This window comes from Elephantulus edwardii, unplaced genomic scaffold (genome assembly GCF_000299155.1).
Source record: "Elephantulus edwardii isolate Elephantulus edwardi_28Jun2011 unplaced genomic scaffold, EleEdw1.0 scaffold00002, whole genome shotgun sequence".
In the NCBI taxonomy this organism is placed as follows: domain Eukaryota; kingdom Metazoa; phylum Chordata; class Mammalia; order Macroscelidea; family Macroscelididae; genus Elephantulus; species Elephantulus edwardii.
The window spans coordinates 42,579,332-42,591,955 of NW_006399752.1; the positions used below are offsets into that span (position 1 = coordinate 42,579,332).

Here is a 12,624-nt window from a genome sequence, read left to right on the forward strand (position 1 = left end):
AAGCTTGGGGCCCAGCTCTGATGACAGGGACATAAGATAGTTGTCCTCACTTCTCTAAGCAGGCCTGCCCCTTCCTGGGCCCAGTTGCCCACCCAATCCTTCTTGGTCAATGTCTTCTCTAGGGACCAATGGCATCTTTCTCTGGATGCCGTCTCTGCTTTGGGATTTATCATCCTGGATTTTATTCAGCAAAGTTTCCAAGACTCCTGCTGACTCCTGGTCTGGCCAACTGCTTTGCAACATTTTCTACTTAATGTGTGAGTACTTATACGGGAAGCCCTGGTGGCACAGAGGATAAGTATTCCGCTTATACTTGAAAGGTCAGTAGTTTGAATCCACCCGCCGCTCTGCAGGAGAATGTGGTCGCCTGTAAAGATTTCAGCCCTGGCAACTGTATGGGGCCGTTCTACTCTGTGCAGCTGGGTTGCTGTGACTCGGAATGGAGTTGGTGGCAGTGGGACAGTGGGAGGTGGGTTCAGAGGAACTCAAGCGACTCGCAAGAATCAGAAGCAATGCAGCCAGCAAGAGACTCCCCTTTGGGAACAGTAAAAACTCACAGTGAGAGCGACAGAGCCCAGCAACAGCACCACCGAATAGACCAGCCCCCGGCTGTTGATCTTCACCTGGAAAACAAACACACACTCCCTGAGCTCTTCGGAGGCTCGGCAGTCATCCGCTCAGAAAGCCCCCTCCTCCAGAAAACATGGGTGTCACCGCTGAGCATGCGGCCTTGGAGTGAGCTAAGTGCGCATTCACATCTTGGCTCCGCTGACCTCATCTGGGATGGACTAGGCCAAGGATGGATGTGTGCGACCAAGAACTTGGAGGGCCTTTGGAATTTCCCCAGGGATTAGAGTGTCTTGTCATTCCAGGTGGGCTGGTGGCTCGAGGTGGGGAGACCGGCTCGGCCAGAAAGCCTGATCGCGTGATTAGTGGTGAGGGACACGGAGCTGTGTTCCATGAACCCCAACCCTGAAGAGAAAATGAGGAGCGGGAGAAGGAGTTCCACCCTGTGGGCAGCGGTTCAATCCTGTGTGTGTGGCACGAAACCTCAGGGGTAAATTCCAAGAAGACTGAGTGAGCTTCCCGAGTTGGCACACTGCCCACATGGTGATTCTGGGATGGCAGAGCGTCCCCCGGAGGACACAGAGGCTCTGTGCTTGGAACCCTCCCACTTCCCAACTCAGGGTCTCTTCTTTCGGTTGGTTCTGAGTCTGATCTTTGGTGAAATAAAACTATAGTTTTAAAGAGGGCCCTTTCCAGAGTTCCATAGGGAGCTCTGGTGGTAAGGACCCCATGCTGCTAACCCAGAGGCAGGCGGTTCAAATCTACCAGCTGCTCCTCAAACAAAAAACAAACAAACAAAGTAAAGAAAGCCAATCTCCTTTCATGCTATTGACAGCCTCCAAAAACCTGCGGGAGAGTTAGTTATAAGGTGGTTCTGACTCGATGGCACATAACAACACAGGTTGTTCGAGGGGAACCCATAACGACCTCCCAATTTATAACCAGATATTTGAAAGTGTGGGTGTCGAAGGCAGCCGTGTACCTGTGGCTGATGTTTGACCTTGTGGACAGTCTTGCTATAAACACCTCAAGTCTGACCAACCCCTGGGAGCCCAGTGAGGGCTGGAGCAGTGGGCAGAGCGCTGACAAGGACTCAGCAAACATGGGCTCCCTTCTGCAGACCCCTCCTGGGATGGGCTGGAATGTTCTAGAAGAGTGTCAGCCGCTATGGGAAAGGGACCAGCACATTCTCCCGAGCCCTGAGCAGGCTCTGGACCACGTCCACCATGACCACCGGGAAGAGCACACCTCCGATGGCGTGTATTTATGAGACGAGAGAAACTTACTGTGGATCCATAACTAATGACCATGGTCTGCAGGCCCCATGGAATGCCGAGTCCTACGAGGATGTCAAACACGTTGCTCCCAATAGTGTTTGACACCGCCATGTCCCCAAGGCCTGGAAAGGATGACCAACATGCATCATTCACGAGCAGGTCACCAGAAACTCTGTAAAATTCCCACAACTAATCCATCAGTGAAATGGGAAAACTCTGTAAGTCACAGCTCAACTCTAAAACCACGGAGCCACCAGGACTTAGAATTGATTTGCTAACAATTCCTTCCCTGCTCCCCGCCAGGTCTATTTCACTCATGAAGTCCAGAGAGGACGCTGGTCTCCTGCCGGGCTCATCAGCTGGTCTCCTCTGGAGGATCTAGTGGGTGCTGAAACCTCCCAGGAACTCGGAGAGGGGCGCTCATCCCCAAGTGCCTGATGACAAAAAGGAGCTCTGAACGTGACTGGGACGGCCCAGGTCAGGTGGCTCCATCTCAGGTGTCACAGTGTCCCTGATCACCATGCAGGCAGGTGGCCCAGGTGACATGTGATTGTGCGTGACTGACCCCACCCCCTAACCCCTGATTCTGAAAGCAATCCAACCTGACCTGGGTCCTCCCCTCCTCCTGCTCTCACTGCTGCCCTCTAGGACACACTGCCTCCCTCAAAGATCACACAGTGGGCTTTCTAGACTTCCTTTCTTGCTCGTCCTGGGCACCAAGCTGAGTGACCTCAAAGTCCAGGCAGCTTAGTCCTGCTGAATGTTGCGAACTCAGGACACTGACCTGCCCATCTCCCCGTCACTGTCAAACGTGTCTGTGGGACTATTTTAGAGAAGTTTCAGTGGCATGTCCAAGACAAAAGGCTACAAAGAAAGGCCTGGCTGTCTCCATCTGAATAAGCAGCCATTGGAAATTCTACAGAGCGCAATGCTGGGTCTCACTGTGCATGGGCCATGAGTGAGGGGCCGACTCAATGGCAACCCATGGCAGCCTGCAGCTGGGACAATTCAGTGAGCCCCAAAGAAATACATGCCATTAGTAAATCCACATCACTTCAAAGACCCTGAGAAAGCCACCAGACTAGCCAGCCGGAGGGTCTGCAGTGCAGTGCATCACTTTTATATGGTCTTCCTCATCATGGGCTTGTGATTTCTAAAACTGTAGGGTTGCTGCGAGGTGCCCTCAGGTTGTGTACAGTTCCTATTGGCCCTCTGAACAAAAGAGCTGAACCCTGTCCTGTCCCGCGCCGGCCTTACCATCCCCAGCACACTTGAGCGCACTGCTGCAGTCAGTGTGTCAGCCCATCTCACTGAAGGTGCCTCTCTTTCACTGACCCTCTTTCTAAGCATGATGTCCTTTTCCAAGGAATAGCCCTTCCCAGCAACATGGCCAAAGTATGTGAGATGAAGGTTCAAGGAGTGCTCTGTTTGCACCTTCTTTTTTTCTTTTGGCAGTTCATGAGCTATTCAGAACTCTTCTCCAACACCACAACTCAAAGATATCAAATGCTTTTCTGTTTGCTTATTCACTGCCCAGTTATCAGATACATAGCTAGTGCCTGAAAAAAACCCCATGACTTAAGTCATGAGCACCTCAGTGTTTAAACTGACATCACTGCTCTTTAGGATTTTGTAGAGGTCTCTGAGAACAGACTTTCCTAATTCTAAACGCCTCCTGATTTCCTGACTACTCATTTCAAGGGCGCTGATTGTGGATCCTGTAAGACGAAATCATTGACAACCTCAGTCTTTCTTCCATCTACTATGATGCTGCCTACTGGCCCAGTGGTGAGGATTTTCGTTTTCTTGATGTTGAGATGCAATCCATATTAAGACTGTAGTCCTTGAACTTCTGCAGCAAGTGCCTCAAGTCTTTATGCGAATTAAGTACTTGTGGCCTAACAAGGAGATTGGACAGTGCGCTAATGATGTAATTAAGGTGCATGAGACTCCTGTGGTGGTTTATGCAAATAAGGTGAACAGTACCTGAACAAAGAAGTTAGTTAGTTTTGTCCTCCTGGTAGGCTTAAAACAAGAAAGGAGACTTAACTCCAACCAGGACTAAAAGCTGCAAGTGGAACCTGCAGTTGATCCCGGGTCTCTGCACTGAGGATGCTCTAGGCCCAGATGACAGATGGAGAGCTGAAACACCAGAGCTTAATGAGACGGGGAGCAGGGGTGGCAGCAGAGCCAGGAGACCGGTGCAGAGTAGCACAGTGGGCTTCCTGACCCCCAGAGTAAGAGGGCTACAGTGGGGTGCCCGTGCACAGAGCAAAGAGAGCTGAGCAGCTTCAGAAGGCAGTTTACTGCTGGAGAAGGTGCCGCTAGGCACTAATGGGAGGAGCTGGAGAGCTTCATTACAGGGGCCCAAGCAGGGCAGAGATGAGGCCAAGAGGTGAGTGGCGGAGGCCAGGGGGAGGTCTGCCTGTGGCCACAGCTGAGAAGCTGTCCGCTGAAGAAGTGCATCCGGAGTCATTCCCGATGCTGAGTTACGACCATATAATAAGCCGTCATGGTGTCTGTGAGTTCTGTGTGGTCACTGCAGAGAATTACGGAATTCAGTAGAGTCACAGAGAGTGCGGTGGGAAGGAAGGCTGGTAGAGAGTCTGGAGAGGGGAGGCACGTCTGAGCGCCACTCAACAATCAGCCTTGGTCGGAGTGATGCTGGTGAGCCTTCCCTACCATTAAATCAGTGGTGGTCAGACGTCCCCACGTCATTTCTACACCGTTCTAGGACTCAGAAGAAAGAGGAAAGGGCTGTCGGGGCAATGCCATGAAATCAGAGGGAGTCAGACGTCCCCACGTCCTTTCTACACTGTTCTAGGACTCAGAAGAAAGAGGAAAGGGCAGGGTGTACGCCCTTCACTTTGCCTCCCGACACCAGCTCGCTACACCACGTCTGGTCCCAGGACCTGCTTGGTCTCACGCTGACTGGTACTTTCAGAGCCCGGCTGCTTCTGTAGAATCCACTCGAGTAAACACTTGTGGAGGCTGTGAGTTCACTGTGGCGGGACGTCTCCAAGGATGGACTCTACCCGGTGATGCTCTCCAGATGCCACCACTTCTTCCATATCAGGACTTAGCTAGGACCAGGCAGGAGGGGCCGAGATGGGATCCGTACCTTGTCTGGCCACGATTAAGCTGGCCATGCAGTCTGGAACGCTCGTCCCCGCTGCCAGGAAAGTGATGCCCATGATGACGTCGGGGATGCCAAGTGTGTATCCAATAATGGTCACCTGCGGGAGAGGGCGGGGAGGCATGGACTCAGAGGGGCTCCCGAGTGTGCTGACGGGAAGCTGGCACCCCCCAGCAGAAGCATCGAGAATATGGTCTTAAATGCATCTGTGAGTGTTCTTCCACCTCACCCCCCGATTACAAGAGTAGGATGAATTTATGGCCTAAAAAAATGTAGAAAATAAAGACAAGTGAAATGAGAAGAAGGAAAAAAAATATCACATTTTCTCAAGTTCCTCAGTCAGGTACATGACAGCAGTCACGGTGTGGTCTGCAGGGAGTCCCACTGCTGACCCCAGGGCTGTGCCTCGCCGGAGGCGGGAGTTCACCAGGAGCTCCAAGGGAGCAAGATGGACAGATGGACAATTGCCTCCTATGTGACTTACAGCCTTGAAAACCCAATGGGAGGTCAGGTAGGGGTTTGAAGCTGTTACTATATAAAATATATCCATTTAGTGAAACACTGTATAAGAATTTGTTTTACTTTTCTATTTAAAATTTTCCCATTGTTAATTTATAAACAATAGAGATGAAATACTATCTCTTTATATATATAAAGATACATATATATACAGGAATGATACTTATATTTATATGAATGATACATATATACACACACATTTATAAAGATACATATATCCAAATGCTATCTATATCTATCTCTATGTCTAATCTACGTCTGTGTCTATCTATATCATCTATATCTATATGAATCATCCTTATTATCTTTTTTTACATGTTTAGCAAAAATTTTTATTTATTTAGGGAGCTCTGGGGGTGTAGTTTGCAAGGAGCTGGGCTGTTAACCCAAAGGTGGTACCTCTCTGGTGGTTCAAATCCTCCAGTAGGTTTGAGGGAGAACTATGGGCCATCTTCCCCCGTGAGATTTATAGTCTCAGAAAACCCACTAGAAGATCAGCTAAGAGTTGGTTCTAACATGAGAGCAATGAGTTTTGGGAATATTTATTTTTGCCCCCTCTCCCTTGTTTGTAATTTTTTAATATTTTCTGAGTCGTTTTTAATTGTTTTAAACCCTCTCCCTACCAGGGCTTGTTAGCATGCAGGTTGCCAGGTCTGACCCTCAGGTGGGGGTGATTCAAGAGGCCTGAGAATTTACATTCTGGAAGTGCTCAACAGTTAACCAAAAGGTCAGCAGTTTGAACCCCAAAGCTGCTCCACAGGAGAGAGAGGAGGTACCTGCTTCCCTGAAGGTGAACCGTCTTGAACCCCTAAGGGGCACCCCTTCTCTCCTAGAGGGTTGCTAAGCACTGGGACGGACTAAATGGCAGTGCCTCTGATTTCTTTTGAGCAAGTTCTCAGGTGGATGGGATGCTCAGGCATCCAGTTTGGGGTTCACATCTGGAAACTATCTCTTTAGAATAATCTCTTGACCTTTTTGGTGGGCATGTGTGTGTGGAAAAAGCATGGTCTCAGATTATACTCTCTCACTCAATTATTGCTCTTAGTTTGAACCAGTTTATAGCTGACACTGGACGTCATTATTTTCAAGAGGCCTTAAACTGCACAGGAAGAGATGGTCCAAGTTTCTCCCTCAGAATAGTGGGTGGATTCAAACCCCCAAACTCAAGAGTCTTGGGTTAGCAGCTCAACTCCCTGTGGACTCTTTTGAAACTATCTGTTCATTTAACGTTACACTGGAAAGTCCTCTGCATCTCAGAGATTCATCTGTGACATCGCTTTAAACTGCTACCCAGATCTCATTGCATGGCTTTAATTTTTCACACAGTCCCTTACTACTGCTTATACCTTTTATTGAGCACTTACTGTGCATCAGGTACAGAGCCAGGTGCTTTTCTTATAAAATCCGATGTACTTTATTACTCACCACCCCCTGATGAGAGGGGCAATATAATTATACCCATTTTACACCCAAGGAAACTGAGGATCTGAGAGGTTTGGTGACAATGCGACAGGGCGCCGAGCTGGTACGCACGGCCAGGGATTTCCAGAGCCTGGTGGCCACCTCTCTGCCATGCTGTGTTGTGTGTACACCTCAGGGTTGTCATCTGGTAGCTTTCCTGAGATAAACCCCAAGGATCAGAACTGCTGGATGAAAACACAGTGGGATCTGGAGCCACTTCCACGTCTATGCAGGGTTAGGAACCGAGCACAGCCAGCTGGATGTCCCTGGAGTTTCTGGCCTGAAAACCAGCACTAAATCCAAAACTCCCTCCGTGAGGCCAGAGCAACTCTGCAGGACGGAGAAGAACGACTCCTCGGGTTTCCAAAGCTGGACAGCTTTACGGAAGCAGGCTGCCTCAGCTCCCTGCCCTGGAGCACCTGGGGGATTCGAACTGTTGACCTCTGTGGTCAGCAGACCAAGGCTTAATCTGCTGCATCATCAGGTCACGATGACTTGGGGTTTATCACCTTCCCATGTAGGAAACCAAGAACAACGGCATCCCTCAGGGTGCATGTTTTGGCTAAGATCCAATCCCAGCAGTGTGGCTGTGGACTGGCTGATTGCCCTCTCCGAGCCTCAGTCCTCTCCTCTGTGAAATGGGTTTGTATCCTAGGATTAAATGAGGAGTTGTAAGGTGATGGGGCCTGGCTAGGGGTGCTCATGTTTGCTTGTTTTCTTCCCTTTCAATCATTTGAGTCACAGGGGACGGAGAGTCACTGCGTTCACAGGATACAGCGACTCCTTAGCTAAATATGCCTGAGGGACTGGCTCAGGCTGGACCAGAGTCTGTGCATCGCAGAGACTTCCCTTTAGGAGAAAGCTGCACCAAAGGCCTCCTTCCCCATCAGAGTGCTCAGCCAGCACCGTGAGCTTAATCCCTTCATGCTCCACGGTGGGCGCACTTCTACTTCAGAGCCCTGTGCGATGGGCTGTGAAGGAGAGAAACACTCAGACGGGACACGCGGCCCTTCCACGCTCCATCCACACTGGTCTGGGAGAGACCCCACAGGCCAAAAGGCTAGTAAGTTCTTGGCTGCTTACCAAGAGGTGGTTGTTCAACCTCCAGCAGCTGTTTCCATAAAGATGGCGGATTAGGAAACCCCATGTTTCTAGAGAGTTCTACGCTGTCACCACGGTCGCTGACATGAAATGTCTTGACAGCTCCTGGCATAACAGTCAGACCTCTCAAAGCCTGGATTATTCCAGAATGACTGAGATTATCTCCATTTTTAAAAAACAAACAAAACCACCATCTTATGGCAAAGAAGCCCACCAACAAAAAGATTTGTGTTTTTTCCAAGGCGTTCCAGACCAGAGGCATCATGGAGCCCAGTTCTCCCAGTGCTCACCACACTGAGCCACTAGGCAGTGATGCAGTGCTGTGTCCAGAGCCCCAGGGCTGCCCTCAGCTTCTGCCCTGTGCAAATTATGGTGTCTCTTGGGTCCTCAGGAGCCCTAAATGCAAAGAGGCTGACAACAGAATCCAAGTACTCCTCTCTTGATGATTCAAGAACTTTATTTACAATAGCAAAGAGCTGGAAGCAACTCAAGGGTCCAGCAATGAATTATTTGCTAAAGAAACCCTGGTATATTCACACACTGGAGTATTAGGTGGTACTAAAAAATGATCAACACTTTATGAAACACACAATATGGATTAATCTAGAACAAATTATGCTGAGTGATGTATCACAAAAAATAAAATTATGGCATAAGACAACCATTATAAAAAAGCTACAGGAAGCTTTACACACAGACTCAATTTTGGAGGGTTTACAGAGATGGGAAGGGAGAGAAGGAGGGGAATAAAAATTAGTAAATAAAGAAGCTGGGTGAACGGAAAGGCAATATATGATAAGGGGGTGACTGCTGTTGTTGCTCAAAGCTGACCCTCCAGTGGGATTTCAGAGGCCATAAATTGTACAGGAGAGGACTGCCCATCCTTCTCCAGTGAAGTACTTGGAGGATTTGAACCATGTGCCTTTGGGTTGTCAAGGCAATTCATTACCACTAAGCCACTGATTGTGTTGTTGTGTGCTGTGGAGCTGGAACTGATTCATAGTTGACCCACCAGTGGGTTTTCAGTGGCAGCAAATTACATATAAGGAGACTGCCCATCTTTCTCCCAAGAAGCCACTGATTAGATGTTGTAATTAATTAATTAATCAATGACAATTAATGCTATAAAACAAAATGCTTATAATGATTGTACTGTCATGTGCCATCAAGTTGCCTGTGACTCATAGCGACCCTTTGTACAAAAGCCCTAAACCCTGCTCTATCCTGTGCCGATCTTACTGTCTCTGACACATCTACCCCCGTTACCCCACTCACTGAATCAATTCATATCATCGAGGGCCTTCCTCTCCTGCGCTGTACCTCCACCCTCCCAAGCATGATGTCCCTCTCCAAGGACTGGTCCCTCCTTGCAACATGTCCAGAGTATGTCAGATGAAGCTTCAGAACCAAATATGATAAAGAAATGGAAGGGGTCACGGAGCATTCTTTCCAAAGTCTTGATGTGCAGGGTGGTGGGGGAAGGGATAGGGAAGCGGACTTCATTGCTCACTGGTGCCCCCATCAGGGCATGACAAAAATGACTCTGAGAGGCTGGCACACCCTGCACAGGGAGAAATCAAGGTCAGCCTGTATCGTCTTTTTTGGTGAATTCCTATTGTCAAGGTCATTCTATCTCCCATACTGAGGCTGTCTAAAGTTAAAACTTAAAGGTGAAGATGCTCTCCTGAAAGAGGGTTCCTGGGCTGACAGACCACACCATTTGTGACTTTTCTGCTTTAGGAAGCTATTCTTTGGAGAGGGACATCATGCTTGGAAAGGTGGAGAGTCAGTGAAAGAGAAGAAGATCTTCAACCAGATGGACTGACATAGTAACTGTAGCAATGGGCTCAAGTGTGTCAGAGATGATGGGGATGGCGCAGAATAGGGAAGAGCTCACAGGATCGCTCCAGGAAGTACTGCACCCGACAGCACTTGACAACAAGCAGGGCGTTTTAAGGCTTGTGCGTGGAAAAAGTGGAGGCAGGAGAGTTGTTAAATGTCTCCCCTCACTGCCATGGAGCAGAGCTGACTTAATAATGCTTTTATTTTCAATCACTAGAGAGAAAAAATATTTCACATTCATTAATTTCATCCTCCTAATTCTCACACCCACTCAAACATCATTAAGTAACTAAAATTTTTTTCCACATATAATGCTTTAGGGATGCACTCTTATGAGAAACCACTGGATTTATTTGCTGTTGTTGTTTTTTTTTTTTAATGAAAAGACAGACTAGCTGTTAACTTTCATCAGAAAATTAAATATGCACATTCAATGCCTTTAGGGTACAGTGTTTTGATTTTGGTTTTGAAAAATCATCTTTGATTGCCATCCTTTTCTGGGGGGCTTTGGGTAGTTATTATAGGAGCTCTCATGGTGCAGTGCATGATGTGCTAACCAAAAGGCTGGGAGTTCGAATCCATCAGCTAGTGTGTAGGAAAAGGGCAGCTAGTCACCTCCAGTTAAGATTTACAGCCCTGGAAACTCAACAGGGGTCGCTAAGTGTCAGAACAGACTGGGCAGCAGTGGTTGGGTTTGGCTTTTGGTTGGATAGGTGGCTACTTACAACTCAACCCTCAATACACACCCCACTTATGGAGATGGGTGCTGGCAGTATCTCATAGCAAAGGAGGTTTTGGTTTTTCCACAGATACTCCACTCCTAGGAATATACCCCCAGGAAAAGAAAACTGAAACACAAAAGGACAACTGTACACCAGTGTTCACAGCAACGTTATTCACCATCGCAAGAACATGGAAACAGCTCAGATGTCCAACTACAATCGAATGGATTGTAAAATTATAGTACCGTCATGATGGAATACATGCAGCACTCAGGAGCAATGATTTCAAAAATTATTACATAATTTGGGAGGGACTGGAGAGCATTATGCTGAGGGAACTAACTCAGTCTCCTAAGGACAAATACTGCATAAGATAATTCTTAAAAAATAGAAGGATAACTAGTAAAATGCCTATGAGATTCCAAGGGGGGAAGGGGTAGGAGCAGAGGGGTGAGGATGGGCAGCGGGCAAATCACAGGGTCACATAATTTGGTGGGTGTAGGGAGGGGAGGTTAAAAAAAAATGGGGAAGATGCAGCAAGGATCTGGAAAGACAGGGTAATGGTGGGCATAATTCAATGGTGATTAACTTTATAAAACATAATGAATGGAAATGATTGCATGAAACATAATGTGAGCAAAGGATAGTGTAAGACACCAAGTGTCCAAATTTTGAATGCAAACCAACATAAAATAAAATTAAAAACACCAAGCCAAAACAAACCAATTTAGACTTTCCCCTCAAATACAAGGTGGCTGAGACTTTGCAGTTATGAGCAGCTCGCCCTGCCATAGGCTCGGACCAGAACCAGAGCAGCGGGGAAGCGAGAGTCCCTTGCATTGAGTGTGGTGTTTGTCCTGCCCGGGGAGAGTACACTGGGAGACCTCCTGACGCTCAGTGGTCACACTGGGCACTGCTCAGTGAGATCCTCTAGTTGCTCTCACATACACAACGACCCCGGCTCCTTCCTCCTCATCTATGGGGGGGGTCTATAATTGAAGGGGGCCTAGGGGTCATCCAGGAGCATGAGCGGAAGAGTAGGTTAAACACTGGGCTGCTAACTGCAAAGGTGGCGGTTCAAACACACTATCTGCTCTACAGGAGGAAGACATGACGGCTTCCTATAAAGAAATGTTCTTGGGAACTTCGTGAAGCAATTCTCCTCTGTCCCATGGGGTCACTGAGAGTCAGAATCGAGTCTCTGAGATAAACTAAATGATCATCTCTCTTTATATAAAAATCCTTAAAAGGACCAGACCCTCATCTCAAGTGCCCATCCTGGCACCTGAGGTGTGTTCTCAAGACGCTCGCTCCATCCATCCATCCATCCATGAGGGCAGCCTTCCCAAGCTGCCTGTGGGAAGGTCCATCCGCCTCCTCCCTCACAACTCTCTTGATGGTGAGCACCAGGCCGTGTCCATCCTGCATTCCCAATGTTTAACACAGCTCCACATGCCTTTCCCGAAACACCCTTCTACTAAGACACGAACCTCCGTCAGTGAAGTAGCTGGACCTGCCCAGAGGCAGCAGAAGTGCCTGAGGCTGGTCTTGAACCCAGCTCTCCTGCCTCTACCTTGGCAGAGACCAGACTGTCTGTACAGTCCACCCCCTGCTCCCACCACTCACCAGCCACACCATCAGATAGGAGAACACAGCGATCCACAGCGTGGCAGTGACGAAGGTGACCATGAAAAACTTCTCCCAGGAGGGCTTGCTGCAGTTGGGAACGGTGATGCAGAGCAGGAAGATCAGCGGCCAGGTGAGCACCCACTTGGCTTTGTCCCCTTTTGCTTCTGCAGGGGGATGGGGCGGAGAAAGAAGGGAGAGGGAGAGAGACACACAAGGTGGGTTAACACACCTGCCGGAGGGTGAACACACCTGCCGGAGGGTGAACACACCTGCCAAGGGTGAACACACCTGCCGGAGGGTGAACACACCTGCCGGAGGGTGAACACACCTGCCGAGGGTGAACACACCTGCCGGAGGGTGAACACACCTG

At 48.7% G+C, this 12,624-nt stretch overlaps 1 protein-coding gene across 2 annotated transcripts in view; it reads right to left on the minus strand.

Annotated features, from left to right (window-relative positions):
* The window catches only part of SLC24A4 (solute carrier family 24 (sodium/potassium/calcium exchanger), member 4), a 232,186-nt gene that overhangs the window by 1,453 nt on the left and 218,109 nt on the right, over window positions 1-12,624 (minus strand). For both annotated transcript variants that reach the window (XM_006879111.1, XM_006879112.1), the window contains exons 13-16: window positions 12,252-12,418; window positions 4,966-5,080; window positions 1,854-1,966; window positions 558-623 (exon numbers count right to left, since the gene is read on the minus strand). In XM_006879111.1, the coding sequence (XP_006879173.1) occupies window positions 558-623; window positions 1,854-1,966; window positions 4,966-5,080; window positions 12,252-12,418 (461 nt within the window). The remainder of the gene's footprint in view (window positions 1-557; window positions 624-1,853; window positions 1,967-4,965; window positions 5,081-12,251; window positions 12,419-12,624) is intronic.